Source organism: Peromyscus leucopus, chromosome 6 (genome assembly GCF_004664715.2).
Source record: "Peromyscus leucopus breed LL Stock chromosome 6, UCI_PerLeu_2.1, whole genome shotgun sequence".
NCBI lineage: Eukaryota > Metazoa > Chordata > Mammalia > Rodentia > Cricetidae > Peromyscus > Peromyscus leucopus.
Genome location: NC_051068.1, coordinates 21,688,946 through 21,715,760, shown reverse-complemented (window position 1 = coordinate 21,715,760; position 26,815 = coordinate 21,688,946). Strand labels below are relative to the sequence as shown.

Genomic DNA, 26,815 nt, shown 5'->3' with positions numbered 1-26,815 from the left:
CATCTGTAATGAGATCTGGTGCCTGTGGGGATATGTGCAGACAGAGCATTGTATACATAATAAATAAATAAATCTTTTAAAAAAAAGAATTACATTAATTGATAAATATAATGAATTGTATAACAATTTTACTTAAATTATTTAGTTGTGGTCATGGAACTTGAATTCATATTGCATTTCACAATCAGAGTTTCTGTTCAACAGGATTGATGAGCGTGCTATTCTCCTGGGAGGACTTGTGGTTGTATGGGTCGGCTTCTTTATCTTGTTACCCTGGGGAAATGAGTTTCCCAAAGTACAGTGGCAAGGTACGGTGATTTTAATTCTCCAGCACCAGCCCTGCCATTCTTTAGAAGTAGCAAGTGATATCTTATCTTCACTTTATGTTACAGATTTACACAACAGCTCAATCCCTAATACTACATTTGGGGAAATTATTATTGATCTTTGGAATTCTCCAAGAGAAGATCACAGTGAACAGCCAACCGGGTGCCCAATTGAACAAGCCTGGTGCCTGTACACTCCGGTGATCCATCTGGCCCAGTTCCTGACAGCGGCTGTGCTAGTTGGAATAGGCTATCCAGCTTGCAACGTCATGTCCTATACACTATATTCCAAAGTTCTAGGACCCAAACCTCAGGTAACTCAGCACTGCACCCATGTGAATTACAGTTTCCACATTGCCTTTTCTATACTTCCGTTCTTACACAAGCTGGCTTAGCAGACTCTAAAAAATCTGATTGAGCATTTCAAATGAAAAAGGAAAACAAAACAAAAGGCTAATTTTGGGGGAGAGGTGGATTTCTTAGACAGCTCTGGAGCTGGAGTTCACTTGTATCCCTCGAAGGCCTGAGCTCTAGATTCTGTCTGCCTCCATCACTCAGAAAGTTTGTAATGTGTTTAGTTAAGATTTCTGCTGAAATACAACCTTGTTAAGGCAGAACTAAAATGTCTTGAAATCAGTAATTATGAGCTTAAAATACTTTTCATTGAAAAAAATCTCTGAACTTTAAATTTCTAATATTCATTCTTAAAGTAGACAGGAGAAAACCAAAATAGGCAGCCAAACTGGACTTAGGCTGTTACAAAAAGATGAAAACATAGTGGTCTTCAACAGTTTTGGCAGCTCTGTATGTTTCCTTTTCTGTGTTGTGACGGAGCTTAAACTCAGGACCTTGAGCTACACTGCAAGCTCCCTATATGTATTTTCAGTTTAACTGTTTGTTCTGTAGTGCTAGGATTGGATCCTAGGCTTTGCACATGCTAGGTGAGTGCTCCACCACTGAGCTAAAGCCCTGGTCCAAAATTCATTTTTAAGTTAAGAATGTCAGGGGTGACCTAGTTATGGTTACACACAGCTGTAATCTCAGCATCCAGGAGGCTGAGGTAGGAGGATCACTGCAGGTTCAAGGACAGCCTGGTTTACACAGTGAGGTCCAGGACAGCCAGGGCTGGATAGTGAGACTCAGTCTCAAATAAAACAAAAACATACAAAAAAATCCGTAGGCTCAGTGGTAGAACTTTTATCCTGGAATACCTGACACCCTAGGTTTGATCTCTGGCATGCACACATACACACACAAAACAAGTAATTTCTGTATTCATTATATAAAATCAAAAATCTGTAGATGCAATATGAATAGTAGTTTCAGAGAGGTCATAACTACTGATATTTTAATGATGTCACACTCCATTCCCAGTACCTTCTCTGTGACTATGTAAATGGGCATATGCACTTTATGGAGTATGTCATGGATTCTTTAGATTTACTTTCAGTGAGACACTGGATTTCATTTTATATATGTAGTATCACTTACTCATAACTGGACTGGTATTTACTTATTTTCTATATATTTTTAACTCTTGTTTTTTTTTTTTTGTTTTTCGAGACAGGGTTTCTCTGTGTAGCTTTGTGCCTCTCCTGGAACTCACTTGGTAGCCCAGGCTGGCCTTGAACTCACAGAGATCCGCCTGGCTCTGCCTCCCAAGTGCTGGGATTAAAGGCATGCGCCACCACCGCCTGGCTTAACTCTTGTTTTTAATGGCAGTTATATTTTAATCTTTAAAAATTAAACTGAGGCCAGGTGGTGGTAATACATGCCTTTAATCCCAGCACTTGGGATGCAGAAACAGTTGGATATCAGTTTGAGGCCAGCCTGGTCTACAAACCAAGTTCTAGGACAACCAGAGCTACACAGGAGCAGGAAGATTTGGAATTTGAGGCCAGCCAAGGCTACTTGGTGACTCTTAGGTAAACCCAGACTATAGTGCAAGATCATCTTAAGAAAACAAACTAAGGGGATGGATACATGGCTCAGCAGTCATGAGTGCTTACTGCTCTTCCAGAGAACTGAAGTTCAGGTCCTAGCACCTAGATCAGGAGGCCTATGTGACCTGTGACTAGGGACACACGCCCACACAAAGACTAAATGAACAGTCAGGCATGGCGACTCATGCCTTTAATACCAGAACTCCTTGGCCCAGAACTCGGTATATATGTAGGCTAGGCTGGTTGGCTGCCTGGGGAACCCAAAGGTTCTGCTTGTCTCTGACTTCCCAATTCAGGTATTTCCAAGCACATGCTACCATGCCTCATTTCTTTTTGTTGCTTTTTTTTTTTAAGACATTTATTTATTTATTTATTTATTTATTTATTTATTTATTTATTTGTTTATTTATTTATTATACAGTGTTCTGCCTGCATGTATGCCTGCAGGCCAGAAGAGGGCATCAGATCTCATTACAGATGGTTGTAAGCCACCATGTGGTAGCTGGGAATTGAACTCAGGACCTCTGGAAGAGCAGCCAGTGCTCTTAACCTCTGAGCCGTTTCTCCAGCCCCTGTTGCTCTTATTTTTATTGAGACTTTCACATACTGCGTTTTGATCATATTTATCCAACCCCCGTAACCCTGAGATTCACCCCCCCACACACACTCAGCTTTTTAATTAAGTTCTGGGGACTGAACCCAGGTATTTGGACTTATAAGGCAAACACTACCAAATCATTGAGCCATCTCCAGCTCAGATCAGTTTTTGTTTGTTTTTGATTTTTGAAACATGGTTTCTCCATGTAGCACTAGCTGTCCTGAAACTCTCTCAGGTCAATTTTTGTTGTTTTTGTTTTTTGAGACAAGATTTCTTTGTAGCCCTGGCTGTCCTGGAACTTGCTCTGTAGACCAGGCTGGCCTCAAACTCAGAGATCCACCTGCCTCTGCCTCTTGAGTACTGGGATTAAAGGTACCACACCACCACCTGGCTTACTGTTTTTATTTTAAAATAACTAAACCTGAATTCATCTGTTGTCCTCTACCTTACCCCCTTACAGGGTATGTACATGGGCTGGTTATCTGCTTCTGGAAGTGCAGCACGGATTCTTGGGCCTGTGTTCATCAGCCATGTGTACACTTACTTGGGCCCGCGGTGGGCATTTAGCCTTGTGTGTGGAATAGTGGTGCTCACCATCTCACTCATGGGAGCTGTTTACAGAAGACTTGTTGCCTTTTCTGTCAGATACGGGAGGATCCAGGAATAAGCTAGCAGTCTCCAACCCAGCCTTGAATAGCAAAACCATGCTGAGTAACTTAACTATGAATGGTAAGATGTGCAAAAATGTTCTGGGTCATAACCTCCTTATCCAAAGTGAATTATCTTCCTTATACCTTATTGGAGTTCCATGAACTCAACAGTGGATATATAATGCTCTATAGCTGTGAAACTGGACTCCATGTAAACTGTGGAACTCTCTCTAAAACAATGGACTACTGCAGTGGAACTGGAGGAAAGTTCTGTTTTAATCAGCCAGAGTAGAATGAAATATTTTTTTAAAACAAAGATGCAAGTATTTTAATCATCTTTAATTTTTTTTTAAATAAAAATGTACTAGTATTCAGCTTCCTAATGAAATAAAACTGAGCCTTAAATTCTTTTAGCCCACCCGCCACCAGACAAGGCTTTAGTTTTTCTTTCCTGCCTAGGGTGAGCCCATTATCTCTTCTTAATGTAATTTGCACATTGCACCTCTATTTATTTTAGAATCTCACTTCTAAATTAACCTGTGAGCAAGAATAATGCTAATATCTGAGGACTAAAGAGGACTAAGGGTCAAGGTGGCTTTTACTGCCTTTACAAGGACTACATTTTCAAGTGCTAGTCAATTCACATTAGAAACATAAGACAAATGTGTTCTTAATACAGTATTAACAGCAAATGGATCCTTAAAATTATCACTATTTTCCAAGTCCTTTAAACTCTAGTGCAAACTTTGACCTTTTTTAGTGTCCCATCTCAGTAGTGAGAGGAACAGCTGTTTCCAGCCTGTCTGCAGACCCATCATAGCAGCAGTTCTGCAGCTGGACTTTGAATGCTGTTGACACTGCCGTCTGGTCAGGCTGTGATTTGAGGCAGAATGGCCAAAGGAGACTAATCAAACGGCATAGTTTCTACCTCTGTGTGACTAGAGCACTGCTATATGTACGGGAATCACTGCACACCATGCACAAGTGTTTTCCCATTCTGTGACTGTGAACTTCGTACTCAACTATACAGTCTGCTGAAGCCATCACACTAAATGATGGCAGCATTTTGCTTCAGTCCGTTTCTGTTGTCAGGCCCTGGATCTTAGTCTTTAGGGTCACTTCTGACCTTAAACTCTACCTTTGTGTACTATGCAGAGACAGAAGTATTAACCCCTTTGAACGAGAGTTCTCTCCAAGTTCCTGTGTATCACACTAGTTTCTCACACCAATATTAGGGCTGAAGATAAGATTCTGCTTCCCTGATACAGTCAAATGAATGGAGGCATAGTTCTTATCTAAATGTCTTCAGAGGCTACCTCTTGATTGCTATACTTTTCAGAATAGGAAAAATGCCCGGAAGTTATACTATCAGTTACTTAACTGTGAGGAACTATTTGCACTAGTGACTCAGATTTGCAGAAATATCTGGGGAGAATGAAGAATGAAGAAGCTTTTTTATCAGCACACCACATGCCCAGCAAGAACATAACACAAGTTTCCCAGCCCTAGAATTATACTACTATAATTCAGGTAATTATAACCTTGCAGAAGTGACTGCACCTTCTTTTTTACTGAGGAATGTGTTTCTTGGGAGAGTAGACCAACGCACACCTCGCCACCAAAGTAGTGCGGGAAGTGACAGGCTTAGGGAAAGAAGTAGGGAGGGAAAGTTAGCACACGTGAAGTCTTCAGTAGAACACAGTGAGGGTAAAGTGAGAAGCAGACAACGACTGTAAGGCATGAAACTGTTAGTGTGTATTAAAGAAGGGCTCTTGAAAACCTAGCAAAGGGTGATTTCCTTATTTTGAATGGATTGTCACTTCATAAAGCATCTCTAGCCACTATGCTTCTCTATAAAACAAGCTTTTCAAGCTCATTTCATGTATTAAAGTGAAATAAACTTGTAATTTTTAATTTAATGATGATAAACTATTTGTATCAGTTTAAGAATAACTTGTTTTAAGAGAAAATTCTGGCTACCATTTACTGTTGAAGATTTATTTATAACTTTGTCTTACACTGTGAGTGTTCATTTCAAATAAAGCAAGATTGTAAGGATTTGTATCTGTCAACTTTCAGTACATATTAAGAAGCCCCGAACACATTCCTATTCCCATGTACTCGTTGAAATTTGAGCAGTAACTGCTAGGCTTAGAACCTCAGACTCTAATTAGCTGGTACAGATACTTAAGAGGTTGGCTGTGGGAAAGAAAGGTGAGGAAAGGTAATAGAGACCAGAAGGAGTCCAGCTGTAAGAGCAGCACTAGGAAATCTCTAGGAAAAGAAGGATCTGCTGATACCTGGTGTAAGAGATGACTGGAGTGGGAAAGGGTGGGACAAATGCACTCTAGGCAGAAGGCAGGATTGCACACAACCTAGAGGTAAGGCATTTGGGGAGGGGTCCAAAGTGGCCGGAGTGTAGGGACTGGAAAGTCCTATTAGTTAAATATGGATTCCTTATTAAATTCAAGGTTCTAATTATAAAGAAAAGATGAACAGTATATCATGAACTACATTGACAAATGACCATAGTAGATCAAATCTCAATATAAGTGAAATGATAAACCTCAGTAATGATGCCTAACATTTAACTTACAAGATTAAAACTTCACGTTTTTATGTGGTCCACGGGTTTAGAGTGCTTACTGCTTATTGTGGACTCAGAACCAACACGGAGGCTTACAACTGCCTGTCACTCAGACCCAGGGTATCTGACCCCCTCTGACCGCTGTGGGTGAAATAAAACTTCTTACAAAAGGTGCCTAGATACTCCTAACAAAGTTCCTCCCTCTTGACCTAGCAAGGCAGAGGGTCCTGTGCAAGTTAATGGCCTCCCTCTGCCCAGATGAATGGTTTTAGTGCCTAACAGCCACAGTCCCCTTATCGTCCCAAGCCCCCTCAGGTTCCATGTTTGTCTGTCCAGTACCCTCTTCTCTCCTGGGGCAATGCAGAACTCCTAGCAGAGAAGATGGAAAAAGACAGCTCATGGGTTAAACCAATAAAAGCCCAGTCTCCAAAAAAAAAAAAAAAAAAAAAAAAGGTGGGGGGTGATCCTAAACAATAAACAAAATTTTAAAATGAATTTATAATAACCTATTTTAAAAGAAGTATTTAACCAAATAAAAATAAACTTACTAATGGTGTTTATTTTATAAAATGTATTTGCAGAAGTATTTTATCAGACACAAGTGCTACAAAAATAAATATAAAATATACATGTTTACATATTGCTTATATGTACATTATTTACATATTGAAAACTTCAAAATGATAGCATGTTTTGTCCATGATTCTCAATGTCTTGTTAGTACAGAAAACAGCAAAAACAAACACACCACACACAACTTAGTTAAGTAGACACATGAGCACAGAAAAGTTTGAGGGATTATGTACTTGGAACAAAATCAGATGTCCTAGTTTATTTTATGACCACTACATCTGGTAACGAAAATTTTATTCTATTTTGTTTTCTTAGCATATATTTTTATGCTAAATTAAATTGTTTCGTAGAAAGGCTTTCTGAAATTATAGTAAATTTAAAAAAAAAAATCTCACTTTACTTGAAAGCCAACCAAAAAGTCATTTATTAAATATAGACATCTGAAAGGACTTTAGTTAATGAAAACTAGGAGTTGGATTAGAAAACATCAGAAGGATGGAAGAAAGACACTGTAATTTCTGTTTGATGCATTCTGGTAATTTTTCATTTTCTCCGTACCTAAATGAAGCAGAAAAACAACTTCATTACTTGGACCTTAAGAGAATACTCAAATGCACATTTCTCAGTAATCCTTTAATGAAAAGAGGTATCTCAAGAAAACAATACATTTACTAGGATTCCAAAATCAACTGAAGTGCACCCAATTTGTTCCTTTCAAAAACAGAACACTTGTTTTGTTTGATAGGTGTATATACTCAGTACAAGCATTGTTATTATTATTATTTTTTTATAAATATTTGATCTGTGATGAGTTGAATACTCAGCTGTCACAGCACTTATATATTGTGAGGACTAGTGGTTTGCCTTAAAAAATGTCTGTCAGTGCTGGGTGGTACAGTTCAGTTAGAAGGCTTGGAAAGCATTCACAAGGCCCGAGGTTCAATACCTACCATAAAAAACAAGTTTCTAAACAGTCTTTCAAAAGATGGGATGTAACTTTTACTTGGGAAAAATAACCTAGTTAATTTAGACTTTTTTCTGAGGGTGTCATATAACCCAGGTACGTTGCTAGGTAGCCAAGGATGATCTCCAACTCCTGCTAACGGTCTGTGCACCACTCCATCCAGCCTGAGGTCAATGTTAGATGTCTTTCTCAATCACTTCCAGACAGGTTTCTCACTGAAATTGAAGCTCACCTATGTGACTAGATTGGGTAGCAGTGAGCCAAGGATCCTCTTGTCCTCAGTTCCCTAGTGCACACTGCCTTGCCTTGTTCCTGGGTGCTAGGACTCTGAACTAAAATCCTCCTGCCTTCAAAGCAAGTACTTAAGCAACTGAGCCATCTCTCCAGCCCTCCATGTCCTTTTTCTGTTTGTTTTTTGAGACAGAGTCTCACTGAGTAGCCGCTGGCAGCCTGGAAGTCTTTATGTAGATCTGGCTGGCTTTGAACTCACAAGAGATCCACCTGCCTCTGCCTCCCAAGTGGTGGAATTAAAGGTGTGCACAACCACACCTGGCCCCTCTGTATTCTTTTAAGTAAATAATTAAGTTTATTCTGAAAAGAGTCAACCTAGTTAGGTCATTGAATAGGGTTATTCAATGAAATTCAAAGAAATCCTACCACTTGAGTTGATGATGAACAGTGTAAATAAAAACTGTCAAAACACTAAGCTTATCAAGTCACTTATTTCAAAGTACAGAGAAAGCAAGCACTGAATCTCACCCAGTGCTTTACGAACTTACCTAGTTGTCTGACCATCTGGTGACGTGTAACTGATGGAAGACACTCCTGCTTGGACAACCAGCTGTGACCCATCATTAAACTGAACCCACACAGCTCCGTTAGTTAGCTAGAAAAGCAAGCACGAAAATGACTACACAGGAGACACAACTGGAGTTTGTCTTTGGGTGGGGTAGGGTGGTTTCGAAACAGGGATTTTCTTGTAGCTCTGGCTGTCCTGGAACTCGCTCTGCAGACCAGGCTGACCTCAAACTCATAAGAGATCCACCTGCCTCTGCCTCTTGAGTGCTGGGATTAAAGGCATGCACCACCATTTTCCAGCACAACTTGCAGTTTTTGAGGGCTCGCTTAAAAGTGTTCTATACTGTTTATTTTCTTCATTCATTTAGTGTTTTAGGACCCCCCTCTCCACTTTTGAAAGAGTCTTAGCGTATAGCACTAGCTGGCTTTGAACTCACAGAGATGTACCTGCCTCTGCCTTAAAAGTTCTGGGATTAAAGGCATGCATCATACTTATTTTATTTTCATGTCTATGGGTGTTTTCCTTCATGTTAGTTTCTGTGCAAATTGCTCACTGAACTTGAAGAGGCCAGAAGAGGGCATCAGATCCCCTAGGACTGGAGTTACAGACAGTTGTGAGCTACCATGTGGGAATAAAACTTGGGTCCTCTGCAGGAGTAGCAAGTGCTCTTGATCATGGAGCCATCTCTCTAGCTCTACATTTCATTTTTAAGACAGTCTCATTACACAGCCAAAACTGGCGTCCATTGCAGCTTTAAAAACAACTGTCTCCAATAACTACAATTTTGGTTTGTAGTGATCTTAGCACTGAAAATATTTTCTTTTTCCTCTTCAGATCACTGCTCTAGTGGCTAAGGCATCATAATATTAAAATGACTCTCAATAAATTTGGTTTCTCACAAATGTCCACTGGGTTATTGAAGTAGGTTTTGTTTTTGTTTTTCCCAAGACAGGACTGAAGAAGTGACAAAAGCTCCCTGGGTTATCTTAGCCACTGACTTGTCCTTGTGCTACTGCAAATGGAAAGGCATGTGGTGTATGTAGGTGAGAAACATGGCCACCTGACTCAAACAGTCCTGAATTTATACCAGACTTCAGTTACACACTGCAGGACTACACAAATCAATCCACCATAAAAACAAAAACAAAACAAAAAACACTAAGATTTTAGCCTTTAATCCCAGCACTCGGGAGGCAGATCTCTGTGAGTTTGAGGCCAATCTGGTCTAGGAAGCAAGTTCCAGGATAGCCAGGGCTGTGACACACACAAAAAAACACCCTGTCTCAAAAACCAAAACAAAACAAAAAAATTATAATTTTACTGTCTTTAAAAGAGCAACTAGCTTTACCAGATTACTTTAAGGGACAAACTAGAGAATGTATGTGAGAAACTTGGGACCACACAGCAGGTGGTCGTCAACAAATGTCAACAAGCCCCATGCAGTACTTAATTGTTAAGTAAAAATACATGCGTCACACTCCAAAATGTCCACACTTCACACCTCCTGATAACATACACAATGTAAAGGTATATACACTGACATAAAATTTTGTAATTTTGTAAATTTGAATTCAATGTTGATGTTGTTTCTGCCATTTCACATGTCCTAGACATCATCTCTACTCCACACAACCCTTATCATATCATCCACACTGTAGGCAACCTGCTATCATCATCATAAGCTTTCTGATATATACAAGTTAAAACAGCCAAACTTTTAGGAATAGAACCAATGCAAAAACATTAAAAAAAAAACTTCCTGGAAAAGAAGTTGTTAAAATAATTTATATTATTGGGTAATAGTTTAGTCAATGAAAAAAAATCAAGACGTCCATAGCAAGGGCATTACCTTTCTCAGAAATGTCTCACCTGTGTAGCCCAACCGACATTTTTCACAAAAACTGACTTCAAAAGCTGCGCTGACTTCGGAAGACTCGAAGAAGAGAAACTTGTTCCTGTGGCAGTGGCTGTGTGGCCAAGTCCTTCAGCTGCAGCCGCCTACAAACAGTAAGGGAGAGGAAGACCTTCCTTAGCACATTCACAGGCCAGCTTCAGTAAAAGGAAGATTGCTTCAGGATTTTAAACAGAATTTTCTCAAAACACAAACTCTAAAATTAAAACACCAACCACACATTAAAAGTAAAAATAAAGCAAAGGCAGGCAAATCAAGACTTGTTTTCATTTTAGTAAATTTCTTTCCCTTATTTTTAATAGCTAAAGTTAGAGTATGTACATATGTGTGAACACATATACACACTAGTTTCTTATGCACTGTATTCTTGTACATTTATACAGTCTTTCCTGGTATGACAGATATGATTACTAAATCTAATTACTTAACCGTGAGCCATGACGCAGCTGACTGCACGTGCAAGGACCACTGGCTTATTCAAGCAGACATACGGCAAAATAGCTCAATGAGGCCGAGTAGGTGATTTTTTTTTTTTCTGGGTGGTGCTGGGATCTAAGGTATGGATACATGTTAAGCATATATTCTATAACTGAGCTGTACCCCCCAACCCACATCTTCACCAGGCACTCATTGCATGTGATACATACTTACTTACAGAAGGACTGAGTACCTGTGTTGGGAATGCCACGCCTTCCGTGCTCAATCTTCTTGGTGATGCTTGTTCTCCCTTTGAGTAGCTTGGATCCACAGGAGGTGGTGATAAGGCTTTAGGTGAACTAGTATTACCAGGTTTTCTGAAGCAAAGAGAAATGTCTCAATATACTTCCCTAAAGCTTTTCAATATACAGAGAACTAAAAATTTATTTAGTGTGTGTTTGACAAAGAGTTCCACTATGTAGACCTGACTGGCCTTGAACTCAGAGATCACTTGTCTCTGCTACTCCAGTGCCCAAATTAAAAGTGTGCACCACCACAGCTGGCTAGTTAAGTTTTTAAGTTTCAATTTTATTTATTATGTCTGTCTGTCTGTGTGAATGGTGTGCGTATGCAGGCACATATAAGCCCCAGAGTGTGTCTGGAGGTCAAAGAATGACCTCTGGAGTAAGTTCTCTTGAGTTTTACAGAGGTTTCAGGATTGAGCTTAGTTGCTAAGCGTGCATGGCAAGCCCTTTTTCCCCCAGTGAGCCATCTCTCTGTCCCTGGAGCTGTTTTGAGGTACACTGGCCTCCAATTCCTCCTGCCTCGACTTCGTAGGAGTGTGTCAACATGGTGCAACCCTAGATATCATTTACAATGAAATGACCAAACTGTGTCTTAAACATTTTAGCATGGTTAGGAATTGTAAGCTCTTACCTTCCTACAATTATTGGGAAGAACGAAGAGCTCCTGCTTCTCTTCTCCTCCTCTGAGATTACAGATTCCAGTGCCAAGCATACACGGTGACCCTAGTACAGAGAAGACTGGCTCCTGTCAACAGTTCACTGCTGCCCCATGTGACTGTTAACTGGATGAAAAACAGGTACATACCTCATTAGCATGGTCCATATATATCTTTATTTCCTCTTTCAAGGTAGTAACTTCACTTTCATTTTTTAAAGTGTAAGATCTACCCGTTTTTTCAATCATGTGAATTAAATCTTCTGTTTTGTGTATTTTGGCTCCTGAAAATTAAACAAAAAACCATTCTTTTATCAGTTCTTTTACAATGCCTGTATTTAATTATTATAGTAGCACATGGCTGTCAGAAAAGTTATTTACATTCATTTATTGATCATTTGTAAAACGGCACTCCAAGTGTCCCACAAACGTAAGGTATCGTTTTCCCTTTCCAGCATGTGTCTGATCTGACTACACAAAGGCACGGCGCTCACACAGACTGCCAGGGACAGCTGTAATCATGTGCTGTGATGTGTACATGGGAACCCTTCATGGAGGGAGACAATTTAAGACAAATCAACTCCAGAGAATGCTCAAAGAGACTGTTAAACCCGTCCATTTGGCTTTCAAGTAGGATGGATATTGTTTTTCATGTAGTTTATGCCATGAACTGATACAGAGCAGAGAAAGACTACATATCACATATTACAGATGAACTGCTAGGTGTACAGGAGAAAACTGGATCACATGTAGTATACTCACCATCATAAAACCAAACCTCGAAATCAGCACCAGGAGAATTCTCCATCAAAATACATTTAGCATATCTTGTAAAATAAGTGATTTTGGGAGTTTTAGACCTTACGAGCTGAATAAATCTGGAAGCATACTGATATTTCCGCCAGTATTTTTCTAAAGAAGAAAAATATACTCAATATTAAGAAAGAAAACTAAACATACAGTTGTATCTGCATTTTAATTCCTGGTAAGATTACACAGCCTTGTTTTTGAAAATTACCTAAACCAAGATGCGTTGGCGTCACCATGTAAAGGTCAAGAGTTGAAATTTAAATTAGTATATTCTTCTGAACACCAGAAAGTTTACTCTAATAGGTAGTGTAGACTAATTCTAGACATTCATCTATTGTGTTCCCCAATGTGGTGAATAGCTTGTCCCCATAATCAGACGCATTGGGAAGCCTCTGAGTTACACAACATGAAATGTCGCATATTCCATGGCTGGAGACTGCCATTCCTCACCAGGCCCATGCACACACCACAGAAAACTCAGAAGGAGGTACTGCTTCAGTTCTGCTCTTCAGCCCTGCACCAGAAAGTTCCAGGAAGATCTCGGGGGAAAGTAAAAGAAATAAAAGGAGCCAGTGGGGAAAGGAGGAGAAGTGGAACACTTGGGAAGAAGCAGAAATAAGGAAGTGAACACCCTGCCCCTAAAGCAATTAAGTGCTACTGGAAGAATTTAAATATCCAAATAAGTGTAAAGGCCTGCACCATCAATAATAGATTTAACAATGCCTGGATGCCAATGACATTTGAAGCAACGTAGGATTTAGTGATTACCCCAAATCTCTATCAAAAATTACAATTTCTTCCCAAAAGTATGAAGTCTTACCCTCAGGTTCCCATGGAATTGGAAAGGCTCTTGAGTAATGAAAACAACGTTATTCAGTAGTTATTTCTCCAAATCATAGCTTCTAGGAGCTCATGCAGGAGATAGTCAGTTACTATAGTGATTTCAAAGTTAAAAACTAGATACTTCACGTTGAAATTTTTGATGATTCTAGATAGGCCAATAACTAAACAGGAGCACAGGCTATAGTTCTGATGTTACTAATACTTCAGAGCTGGTTTTCATGTAAGAGGTTCATGCCAGTGTAACATATGAACAGTAGACAGTGGAGTAGTAAGATACACCAGCTTTTCCCAGACACTAAGTACATGAACATGACCAGCAGCCAGACTGAAGCCAAGGTAGAGTTACATACAGAATTTATGTATATATAAATCTTTCTTCTCAGTCCATCTCCTGAAAATGTACATACCTGGTAAACTGTCAAAGCTGTACCTATTGATGTTGTCAGTAGGCAAGGGTGGTCTATCAGCAAGAGGAAAGCCTCTTCCATCATTTGGATAATAAACAGTGATCTGATTAAAATAAGTAAATAAATAAAACTTCTAATTGTAACCTGTTACCAAAAAGTACACAAGGTTCTATGTTAAACATTAATTTAGAAAAACATTAGTTTTTTTAAAATAACACAGTATTCTAACCTAAAATTACTAGTTACAATTATTTTAATTTTTCAGTTTGTGAATTCCAATGATATAAATACCACATTGTAAAACGAACTCAATGCCAAATGTTTAAAGTCACACCTAAAATTGCAAGTGAATAAAATTGGTACACTACCATAGTCCCGTCACTAGATATCTGAAGAACCTCTTTCACATATCCTTCAGATGCACACTCTTTTAGAAGCTCCACACACACCTCCTCTGAATCAAGGATGCTCACCTAGAGAAACAGAAAAATTGATAAACTTTTTTAAGAACACTTTTGGCACATAATACTTAAGAGGGAAAAGTACTCAACCATAGCAGAAATAGCAAAATCCAACTGCTGCTTCACTTGGCAGTCTAGAAGAACAGAGATGTACCTGCGTGCAGTTGTGAGCCAGAAGGTATAAAGGTGAGAATGTGTAATTAAGTATGAAATTCTAACCAATGAGTAAAAAGCAAGCAGAAGGTAGGGTGGAGAACAAGGACCCTGAAGACAATGGGGTCCAAACAAAGACAAGACTGGGTGACATGGGAAACAGAACAAACAGGATCAAGAAGGAACCTCAAAGAAATGATTCCATCTTCACTGAATTCTAAACACAGAAATGCATATTGCTTTAATTTTAGTTGTCTTTTTTAAGGCTATATTTTCTAACTTATTCTTGATTCTAGAAAATCACACTGTAGGTATAAATAAAGTATTTAACATAACATGTAGCCAGTATTATTTTACAAAATCTTTTCATTTAACTTTTAAATATAAATAATTTAGGAGCTGGAGAGGTAGTCCAGTGGTTAAGAGCACTTGTTGCTCTTGCAGAGGACCTTGGTTCATGTCCCAGAATCTACATGGTGGCTCATAACTGACTGTAACTCCAATGCCAAGGAACGTAATGTCCTTTTCTGGCCTCCCTGGGCACCAGGCAAGCATGTAGTACTCATACATACATGTAGGAGAAACACAAAATTCAAAATAAATACATTAAAAAATATCAGTAACTTAAAAGTTACAAACTTATCAGAATCAACTTGCCATTCTCAAAAGCTAGAGAACACCAGGATGGTGGTACACACCTGCAATCACAGCATTCGTGAGGCAGAGGCAAGAGGACTGCAAGCCCCAAACTGGCCTGGATTATCTACTGGAAACTGTCTTCAGCATACACAACAAAACCAATACTACCTATCTAATCCAGAGGGAAGCAAATACTATTTTTCCATGAATACTAAATTTTTCTTGAGTGTTAAGTATATATAATACCTCAAATTTCAAAAATATCATAGAAAACTAAAAAGATCACACTTAAGAATTGTATTCCAAGGAAAATGTCAAGTAGTAACTTAGACAAAATAATCGACATACCACAGCCTTTTTGGTTTTTTGTCTGATTGGTTTTAATCTGTGAGCAATCAAAGGAGATGTAATGCTTCGTAAGGTAGGTTTCTGGTGGCCCATCGTTGACTCCATACTCCTGTTCTTGCTTTGTTCTGAACGAGGATGTAAGCCCAGTTCTTGGTGTATGACCTCAGGCTTACTATGATGTGCAGTCATATACTTTGTTGTATTCAGCTGCTTTACAGGATGAACGTTAGCAGAAGCATCAACATTCTTGCTGGCTGTTGTATCAGTCCAAGCATTTCTTAACACATCCCATGAATCTGGATAGCTCTGGAAATCTCTGTTTGGGCTAGCGGTGCTGTGTTCATTAGTTTCTCCTAAATGAGCTAAAACATACATTTAAAAAGTTTAGTAAAATGTAGCATAATATGTTGATTATAATAGCAGGGTTTTTTTTTTGGGGGGGGGCATATTTGAAGACAGGGTCTTTCTATGTATCCCTGATTGTCCTAGAACTTACTATGTAGACCAGGCTGACCTCAAACCCAACAGATGGGCCTGCCTTGTCCTCCCAGGTGCTAGGATTAAAGGCATACTACACCACACCCTGACTTTAGCACTTTTTAAATAGAAAAAGCCAGTTATAAACATTTGTGTATTATATTGAGAAGTCTCTTTAAATCAGTAAATTGTAGCTGTTCTTTGCCAAAGGGGAAAATGTGTAATTACACTGAGATGACAGATATGATAATTAATTCCACTGTAACTATTTTACTATTTACTGTATTCCTATTACTATTAACATTATTATATATCTTAAATATATGAAGATTTAAAAAATATAAGCTATTAAGAACTCTTAATAAATAAGGACAAAAAAATAGTTCAAGGAACATTTAAAGCCAGGTAGAAGAAACACTTTTAGTATTCTTATGACTATGAAAATGGACTAATATAAAATCAAGTTCTCTTTCCCTTTTTTTTTTTTTTTTTTTTGGTTTTTCAAGACAGGGTTTCTCTATGTAGCCCAGGCTGTCCTTGAACTCAGAGATCTACCTGCCTCAGCTTCTTGAGTGCTGAGATTAAAGGCGAGTGCCACCACTGCCTGGGGAAATTAATTTTTCAGTCAAAGCAAAACCAAGTTACTCATTCTAAAGCAAGTCAATGTTCATCAGAAGGAATTATGATAAGAATTCTCAGTCTACAGACGAAAAAATACATAAATTTTCTTTACTATGAAGATTATTTATCACATCTCTACTTAGAAAATATGCAGCTAAAGGCAAAACACTGACTACCTTCAGTATCCCTAATATTACAAATGTATTTGTACCTATATATTTAAAAGCTCTTATTGAATTCTATACATTCATATTTCATATGGTTTCAGAGTTTACCTTTAAAAAATTGTTTCTGCATGTGTATGTGTACCTTTGTGTATTATCTGTGTGCTGTGGACATGCAGTGCCTGACTATCAGATCTCTTGGAACTGGAGTTACAAGTGGTTGTGAGGCACCTGCTGTGGGCACTAGGAACTGAACTGGATCTTCTGGGAAGAACAGCAAGTGTTCTTAACCACTGAGCCATCTCTCCAGCCCTTCAGGTTCACATTTTTAAAAGGGCCTTAAATAATAATTTAATTACATAAAACTCTCTATAGTAAATTATCTTCTTTCTTTTTTTCCTTTTTTTTTTTTTTTTTTTTTTTTTTTTGAGACAGGGTCTCACTAATGCAGCCTAGCAGTCTTGAAGTCATGGTCCCTATGTTTCAGCCTCCCAAGTGGTATAAAGGCACAGGCCCATGTCCTGATGCTATTTTTTTAAGGCCTTAAATGATCAATTACATAGAACTCTAGTTTTTCAGTATTAAACTCTCAGAATTTTCACCACAATTTTATTTAAAATGACTTTGTAAAGCTTCTTGTCCTTGAATTCTCATTATAAGGAAAAATATTTTCTATCAAGTAAAATACTTTAAAATTGGAGCAGAATGACTATATTATTTATATAAAGGTTATTTCTCCATCTCAAAAAAGTCCATATTACCAAATAAAAATAACCTGTGAATAAGTACAAGACTGCAAAACTAATATACAAGGTAGTTTTGTAGTTTAAAAAACAAACCAACCAGTAAGTATATATGGTCAGATTAATTTCCTTTAGACTTCTGAAAACATACGTCTCTCGAAAAGGAAAAGATTCCCCTTGACAGGGCCTAACTCTGCTAATGAGAGCTCCTATCTCACACTCCACACAACACAATGGTGAAAGACGATCTCTTCCAGATGCTGCCTTTTAATTCTCTTCCCACCCACCTTCTGTGAGTGTTGTTCATTAATGGGGGACACTTAATCTCCACAGTCTTGAAAATGACCTAGGGCCAGCTGCTTAAATGTTTGGGTTTCAGTAGCTGTGTAGTTCAGTCTGAGGAACTATGGGCAAACTAAAATCCTCACATCGGCTTCTCACAAGTAAAGTCAGGCATCCTTTGATTACTTCATGGGCAGTGATAACAAGTTTTTGACACAGACATCACCAGAACAGGCTTCAAGGTCCAGCCTGAGCCAGGACTACTTGAGAATCCTTGTTCTACTTAATCACAGAGCAGCAGTGCAAACTGAGTTGTGTACAATTTGTTCATGTATAAAGAGCTTTCTTCTTCATATTTGTAATGTAAACTTAAACTAATCATATACATTCAATATTAAGGAGAGTAGATAGCTTAAATATTCAAAAATATTAAGTTTATTATTAGAATGTTTTATTGAAATTTAATGGAACTGTCTTCTTGAATATAAGCAGAAAAGTGCAATGTCTGGCAGGTTCCAGGTCAGTAAATTTTTATTTAATACTCCATTACAAACTCACCATTCATTTGCAGATTACCAAACCACTGCTGTACCATTTCCATCGGAGGCGTCTGGTCTGCAAATGGAAAAGGAGTTTTTCCTAGACAATGATGACTGGAACTACAGAGGGGAAAAAAAAATCCCATAAAGTAATTATTGGTATTGGAAAGAGGTATTAGGAACAGAATCTAGGCGTGTACACACACACACACACACACACACACACACACACACACACACACACACACACACACACAGAATATGTATGTGTTCTATGACAGTAGAATTCCTAGTCCCTGAACATTTTAAGGCAGAAACCCTAGAAGAGATTTAAATAACTGAAATTTTAGAATAATCGCAGAAAACAGTATTTCTATAATCATCTCTAAAACTCCTATGCCAAAATGCAATAGCACTATATATCTGCTATCCTTTTTTTTTTTTTTTTTTTGGTTTTTCGAGACAGGGTTTCTCTATGTAGCTTTGCGCCTTTCCTGGAACTCACTTGGTAGCCCAGGCTGGCCTTGAACTCACAGAGATCCGCCTGCCTCTGCCTCCCAAGTGCTGGGATTAAAGGCGTGCGCCACCACCGCCCGGCCCTGCTATCCTCTTAGAAGTTTATAATTCAAACATTAAAAGATCACACACAAAATTCCCAATTGGGCACTAAAATCAGTGCTTGTATCAGAAGCAGTCAGTACTACAGCTATTCCTCATTCAGCCTCAGCTTCCCTCTACATGCAGCTACTATTAGTCTTTCAGGGATCAAACTTGCTCAATAAATGCTATGCTGTGCTAGAGATCTGCTCCAAATAACACATCTACAAACTTAAACAGTTATGAACACATACGCTTTTTTTTTTTTTTTGCAGTGCTAAGGACTGACTTGTGGGCACTATGAATGTTAAGCCACTGTTCTCCCACTAAACTATATTTAACCAGCCTATATGCACTTAAGAGACCTTAATCAACATTAATAGCATAAAAGCCTTTTTTGCTTTGAAAAAAAGACTAGCCTAGAACCCACAGAATGGGTTCAGCTGCATGATCTTTCTGCCTGTGCCTCCCAAGTTCTAGGAGTGTAGACACAGGCCACCATGCCTGGCTCAAAACTGTCATTTTATTTCTGTGAGGGAAACACCTAGGCATTTTATAACCCACCTTGTTTAGCTGTAGCTTTGTATCTGTGCTAATACAATGTTTATCAAAATGCTCTTGAAAGAATTATCCTTGCACTGCTTGGTCATCATCATGTCTTTCAAAAGACCTACAACTATTGGCTGTTTTGTCTTTAAGGAAGTTAAAAAAATTGATATTGCTGTGTGTGGGTAAATACCTCTCTTCATTTTCATCCAGGGATCTTCTGGGCTTTGAAAGCATTTCTACTGAATGACATCGTTCTATTGAGTTTGTTTTTGCTCGAGACTGATTAGAAGTGCTGGATCTATCAGAGGAATGAGCTCTGCGAAGGTATCGAGAATGCGGCCTTTCTTCTGCATCTTAATTACTCTTCCCCGTCCCCTATTATTAGTTTCTTGGTCTGGGTTTCCCCATTGTGTACAAAAATTGCTTCCATCCCCTGAAGAAAAGTCACTTAAATTCTTATTTTTTGGAAATACAGTAATTTTATTTGGAAGTGACTGACCAATCAAAAGTCTTCTTCTGTCAAGTAAGCTACCACTCAAACTGGTACTGGAGGACGCTGTAATTGTTGTGGAAATTGTGGCATGCCCACTATCCATGGAGTCCTCTACAGTCCCTAAGTCTTTGTTTTTTGTTGAAGGATTTCGTGACATAAAAGGATGGTCCAATACAGAAGACAGACTTAACCGATCTGCAGGATTCCTACGAAGTAACTGGTGGATAAGGTCCTGGGCCTCTCGTGACAAAAAGGTTGGCATTTCATAATCTGCCAGAACTACTTTATTCAATGTGTTCTTGACTGTATCAGTGTCAAAAGGTGGTCTTCCAATAAGTAATGTATAAAACATACAGCCCAACGACCAAATATCAGATTCAAGTCCATGTGCACTTCGAGTTGCAATTTCTGGTGAAATGTAATTAGGAGTTCCACAGAGTGTGTAATGCTTTTCATGTGGCATTTTCAATTGTGTTGCTAGTCCAAAGTCAGCAATTTTTATGTTCATATTACGTGTGAGTAATATGTTAGAGAGTGTGAGGTCCCGGTGTAATATGCCATGAGAATGAAGATACAACATTCCTGTGATGATCTGGTGCATGAATTGCCTAGCTGTGAAGATGGAAAAAGAAAAAACATAATTCAAAAGTTCTGGAAATTCCAATGTTTAGAATACATGATAAAACCTAGTACACATGCCAGAGTATTACATTAAAATCCTAGCCTGCAGCTTAGATTGACCAACAAAAACATCACTCTAGTGATATAATGCTAACTAGGCACTCCTTTTAATCTTTGCTTTTTTCCAACTTATGAGCTAAGGGAAGCCAAATTTTATACCAGCTCAAAGTGATTAGAGCAACTAGGGTATAACCAGATATCCACAAAATTAAGAAAATTATTTAAAATTGTACAAATAGTTCACAGATAACAGCTGCTAGGGAAAATCTTATTTTAGTTCCTAAGTGCCAAGTATGATAAACAGGCTGCCACACCCACCCAAGCATGGACATGGGTGCTGGGGACCACACCCCAGTTCTCTACTTGCATGGCAAGAACTTTACACAGTCTCCATTGTAAACATTTAATATATTTCTTTCCTTTTTCTTTGTTTTTTTTTTTTTTTCAAGACAGGGTTTCTCTGTGTAGCTTTGGAGCCTGTCCTGGATCTCACTTTGTAGACCAGCCTGTACTCGAACTCACAAACATCCACCTGGCTCTGCCTCTGGAGTGCTGGGATTAAAGGAGTACGCCACCACCGTCCAGCTTAATATAGTTCTTAATACTTTCCTGCATGCTTGCATATATTTAAAGCTACAGACACATTATAATAAATGCTTTTAAGATATCAAAAAATGGTATGAGAGTAGTTTCATTAACTTTCCTTCTTTACTGTATATCTTAAAGTTATTTCTCTAATAATATCATATATCTCTATTTTACCTTATTGCTGTTGAACATTTGTGTAATTTCTGATGTTTCAAGATTACAAATGATATAGGAATAAACATTCTTGTGCATGCATACTTTTTGTGTATGGTATGTGAGTTTCTCTGCAGTGTGGTATACATATTCTATATACTTATAGTACATATATATTCAGATATGAAAATTGATTAGTTTCATGCCTTGGCAAGTTAGCCTTTAAAAGGCTGTATTTTCATACACACTCTATTAACATCAAACAGTCTCAATTCAGTGTGTGAAAATGTTCTTTCATTATTTTGGTTAGCACCCTCATGACTACTATTGACTCTGTGTATCTTTTCATGTTTATTGTTTATTTGAGCTTTTTCCTCTGTGAATAGTTTGCTCATACTCTCTAGTTTCTTATGATTATCCTTTCCCTGTTAGGCATATCTTTGATTTTTCAACATGAACTTTTTGTTATATACATACCACACACACACAAGTTTGTCAGTAGAAAACAAGGAACCAAGGGCCTTGTGCATGCAGATCGAATAAACACGCTACCACTGAATTACAGCCCCAACCTTATCAGGCATACAGTTTGCAGGTATTTTCTTTCCTTCTTTGTCTTAAACTTTGTTGGTGGGAGGGAGATATATCTTTGGTTGCATGTAATTTTTAAGTTTAATTCAGGCTAACAGATACTTTTTTTTCCCTTATAAATATCGTCTTACTCAATAAATCCTTTATTGACAATTACAAAGTAGTCTGAAAAATACAGAAACTACCATCTAAATATATGGACCCTCTCCCATTTATATTATTTCCTAAGAATAAACTTTTATCAATGGAATTTGAGAGAAAGCTTATCAACACTTCAGTTTGTGTTAACAACTATTTCCAAGAAATTAAAATGTATAAAAGCTCCATTAAGCCAGTGTGATGATTCAGCACGTAAAGCTGCTTGCAACCAAGTTTGATGAACTGAATTTTATATCTGGAATCCACATGACACAAGGAGAGAGCCAACTCCCTAGATTGATCTCTGACTATACCACCACACACAAATGAATAACTACTAAAAACAAAAGCAAAAGCCTATCAGCAGCCTATTCCTTAGCTCTATCTGCAGGATCAGTATCAGTTATAGCTTGGAAAAAAGATCAGTAGTTTGACAACATACGGACCTTATCTGATTTGAGAAAATGGGGGGATGAAATTCATTTTGGATGTCACAGAAAAACACTAGGTGTGGAAAAGCTTTGTCACTATGTTCATTTAAGTATTCACTGTGAGAATATATTATATGGGGAGTCTCAACCACTCCATGCTTTTAGAAGTTGAGCAGTAAGTTAAAGGAGTTCTGGCACAATGCTCTCAATGTTTATTTGGAAACTTTAGTCATCAAACACATTATATAATCAATTAAAGATTTATAAAAATTAAATGATTAATGTAAAATATGTTTTGAAGAATAGAAGGCCAACAAACTTCTTTCTCTACTACTTTAATATGTGATTTATAAATACCAGCTTTTGAGGGGACACAATTTAATAAAATAACAATTGAAATAGTTTTCTTTGTGGCTGGAGAGATGGCTCAGCTGTTAAAAGTGTACACTGCTCTTACAGAGGACCCAAGTTCTATTCCTAGCATCCATGTTAACCCTCCATGGGCATGGGCACCTACCTGCACTACAAGCAAATACCCATACACAGATGCACACTCATACACACAGCTTAAAAAAAGAAATCGCTGAGGCCGAAAGGACTGCTAAGTGCATAAGAGCCCTGGCTGATCTTCCAGAGAACCTGGATTCCCAACACCCACATAGTGGCTCACAATCAAATTCTAGAGGACACAACATCTTCTGCATTCCCTGGGCACCAGGCACACGTGTGGTGTACAGACATACATTCAGGGAAAAACCCATATGTCTCAAAAAAACAAAAACAAAATAATAATCATTTTAGGTTGGGGATTTAGCTCAGTGGTAGAGCGCTTGCCTAGCAAGTACAAGGCCCTGGGTTTGGTCTTCAGCTCCGGAAAAATAAGAAAGAAAGGAAGAAGGAAGGAAGGAAGGAAGGAAGGAAGGAAGGAAGGAAGGAAGGAAGGAAGGAAAAAAGGAAGGAAAGGAAGAAAGAAAGGAACGAAAGAAAGGAAGGAAGGAAGGAAGGAAGGAAGGAAGGAAGAAATAGATAAACTAAGCTAGGTGTAGTGGCAAACATCTTTAATCCCAGTACTTGGGAGGCCAAAGATAGGAGTCTCCTTGTCATTTCAAGATCAGTCTGGTCTATATATTGAGTTCCAGGACAGCAAGAGCTACATAGTAGAGACCTTATCTCAAAAACACAAAACAAATTTTTTACTAAATATTGCAAAATAGCACATTTTCAAAACAACACTTTCAAAAGCCAAGTATTTACCAAACAAACAGAAAAAAGAGAAAAACTCCATACCCCAACCCAAAAATGACACCTACCTTCACTTTCTGAGAAAGGCTTCATTCGGTTCTTTAGATACCTGTTCATTTCTCCATTATGGCACATTTCTAACACCAGGTATACATAATTGTTATCTTCAAAGTAATTATAGAGCTAAAACAGAAAAAGGTGCAGTCAATTACACAAACATCCAGCTTTCTTAACTGCTTGTATACACCTGTATCTTACCTCCAAAACAGAAGGGTGTTTCAACTGGCAATGTATTTTCACCTCATTCTGGACTCTCTGTACCATTCCAGCTTTGTACATGGCTTTCTTATCTATCTAAAAATAAGAGAGGCCAGATTTATTTGATTTTGTGGTTTGAACCCAGGGCCTTGAGAGCATGCTAGAGGAAAGCACTCTACCACGAAGGTATACCCCTAAACCCAGACAGAAGTCCCAACATCAATCTAAAATTGTCTGAAGTCTCTTTATATGTCTTTGAAGTCAACTCTTATCTATGCTCCACCCTTGCACCTAGCAGAAAGAATTCTCAGTTTGTCCAGTGTAACTCCTCAGAGCTGAGATTACAGGCATGCACTCCCACGCTCGACAATAATGGTAGTTTGGATTATTATCGCCGCATATAAGCACATTATTATAAAAAAATTGTCCTGACTTCTTCCCATTACCTTAAGCATTCATAGTAACAAAATGTACTTGTCTTCTGAACACTAATAAAGTATAAAACTTAAGCAAGGCTAAAGGGTCTCTTAAATGTCCCCAAGTTCAGCTGCTGCACATAGCAACACTGTCTTTTGGCTATGCAATGTATGTATCTCTCTCTCTCTCTCTCTCTCTCTCTCTCTCTCTCACACTCACACACACACACACACACACACACACACACACGGTAGTGTGGCAGTGTGCACAGCCTCTAGTTGATAAAGACTGTGACATTTTAAATAGCATGCCTCTCTAGTCTCTTGCAAATACTGGAGAAAGGGTCACTAATACATTCTTACCATTTTGATTGCAACTTCCAAACCGGTGTGAATGGACTCAGCTCTGTAGACTCCAGCAAATGATCCTTTACCGAGTAGATTTCCAACCTTAAAGTCCTTTAAAAAATTAAAGATTATACGTGATGACTTGCAGAACAAAAAAGTAAGAAAGTTGGGTAGGAACTGAAATAAATCAGGTAAAATGGGCCAGAGAGGAAATATGACAAGGTTCAAGCTGCCATCAGACCTCGATGATGCAGGTGTCTGGGGTGGAAGGCATCTTGATGCTCCGCGGGACTTCCTGAGCTCCAGCCGGGATCCAGACTGAGCCTTCTAATGAGCTGGTTAGCTCGGCTCCCTCCTCCCGACCACCCGGCTCCCGCCGCCGCTCCCGCCACGGTAACCGCCGTCCCCGGGGAGGGGCAGACGGAGCAGCTCCCCGAGCGCGGCTTTGGAGGCGGGAGTGGGGACCTGACACCAAGGGATGGGGACCGGGCGGGGCCCACAGCTGGAGATACACCTGCTGGGTACCAGGCGCCCCACGGGAGGGGGGAGGGGCGAGGGGCGGGTCACTCCGCCCGCCTCTCCGCAATCCGTCCCCACCACAGCGCCATCCGCCTCTCCTCTGTTCGCCCGCAGCACCCCAGCCTTACCGAAGTGGTCACTGGGCACCAGTGAGCGCCTTAACCAGGGCATCCTTGAGCCCGCGCTCGCCCGCCCCGCTTCACAGATGTCTGTACCAAGCCTTATCCGGATCTTCTTCTCCCCAGCACTGCGCTCGCCTCGCTCAGTCGGTCCCCGAAGACCAGCGCGTGCTTCACCCAGACCTTCCCTCAGCTCCGCGTCTGCCCGCCTCACCTCGATCCTCTCCCCGATGCACGCCGCCATGTTCCCGGGCCGCTGGCGCCCCGGGCTCGGCCGTCTCGCAGTCCCTCCGAGGCAGCGCTCCGAGCAGCCAGCGGGTCTTGGCGCCCATCGGGCTGCACTCTCTATGCCGCCGCCGCTGGCGACGCCGCCAACGCCACCGAAAGGTACCCCCGGTACCTCCTGAGGCCTGGGCGGCGCCTCTGGGCTCCCATTTTGAAAAATTCCCGCCGATCTCTGAACCAGCCAGGCTGGCGGTGACGTCAGCACGCTCGCCGCTGCTGCGAGGATGAGTGATGCGCAAGCGCAGGAGGGGATTCCGGGTGTCGGCGCTTCAGGCCGGAAGTGGACAATAGTTTGAGGGAAAGTCATCAGTGTGAGACTGACCAAAACGGCGATTAACCATGAACGTTTGGAACTGGCAGGTTAGGTCTCGACTCAATTTCAGAGCCAGGGGCAGAGCGCAATAGTAGAGGGCCTTTCTAGCACACGCCGAGCCTTGGCTTTCCCTAGACTTAAGAGAACTGGGGAAAAGTCCAGCCTGGCAGTGGCGGTGCACACCTTTAATCCCAACATTTGGGAGGCCGAGACAAGCGGATCTCTGATTTCGAGGCCAGCCTCATCTACAAAGTGAGTTCCAGAACAGCCAGGGCTACACACAGAAACCCTGTCTCGGCATTGCCCTTCCTTAGAACACCCTCCATGTTCACCGTTGGGGCATTTCCTTTACAACTATTAATGTGTATGGTGATTTAAGAAAATGAACTGGCCGGGCGGTGGTGGCGCACGCCTTTAATCCCAGCACTCGGGAGGCAGAGGCAGGCAGATCTCTGTGAGTTCGAGGCCAGCCTGGACTACCAAGTGAGTCCCAGGAAAGGCGCAAAGCTACACAGAGAAACCCTGTCTCGAAAAACCAAAAAAAAAAAAAAAAAAAAAAGAAAATGAACTGCATAGGCAAAAGTGCTGTTTAAAGTAAAATAAGGGCTGGGGATGTAATTGAGTGGTAAAATGCTTGCTCAGCACACCCAAGTCCCTGGGGGGTTCCAGTCCCTCCTCTCCCAGTAGCACCCCCGCCACCCCCCATGCAGTATTAAAAGCTGGGCATAGCGATTCATTCCTGAAATTACAGCATTTGGCAGACTAAGGTAGTGTTGCCCTCAGTTTGGGGCCAGCCCTGAAGTCTTTAACATGTCCTAGGCTACTCTGGGCTACTTGTCTCACAAACCTTTAATCTGAGCCCTATGTGAGTGAGTGAT

The 26,815-nt window shown here is 39.8% G+C and overlaps 2 protein-coding genes across 3 annotated transcripts in view; one reads left to right on the top strand and one right to left on the bottom strand.

Annotated features, from left to right (window-relative positions):
• Positions 1–6,556, top strand: part of Mfsd8 (major facilitator superfamily domain containing 8) — a 31,090-nt gene extending 24,534 nt beyond the window's left edge. For both annotated transcript variants that reach the window (XM_028895047.2, XM_028895046.2), the window contains 3 exons: positions 205–308; positions 393–640; positions 3,328–6,556. In XM_028895047.2, the coding sequence (XP_028750880.1) occupies positions 205–308; positions 393–640; positions 3,328–3,534 (559 nt within the window). In that variant the 3' untranslated portion in view covers positions 3,535–6,556. The remainder of the gene's footprint in view (positions 1–204; positions 309–392; positions 641–3,327) is intronic.
• Positions 6,557–7,077: 521 nt separating this feature from the next.
• Positions 7,078–25,811, bottom strand: Plk4 (polo like kinase 4). The gene is given in 17 exon segments (XM_037206559.1): positions 7,078–7,235; positions 8,421–8,527; positions 10,310–10,438; positions 11,008–11,146; positions 11,706–11,797; positions 11,880–12,013; positions 12,492–12,641; positions 13,790–13,892; positions 14,158–14,262; positions 15,391–15,752; positions 18,236–18,336; positions 19,553–19,718; positions 19,721–20,467; positions 23,748–23,862; positions 23,938–24,033; positions 24,717–24,812; positions 25,554–25,811. Coding segments are annotated over 17 exon segments (2,775 nt in total). The 5' UTR covers positions 25,584–25,811; the 3' UTR covers positions 7,078–7,132.
• Between the last annotated feature and the right edge of the window lie 1,004 nt (positions 25,812–26,815).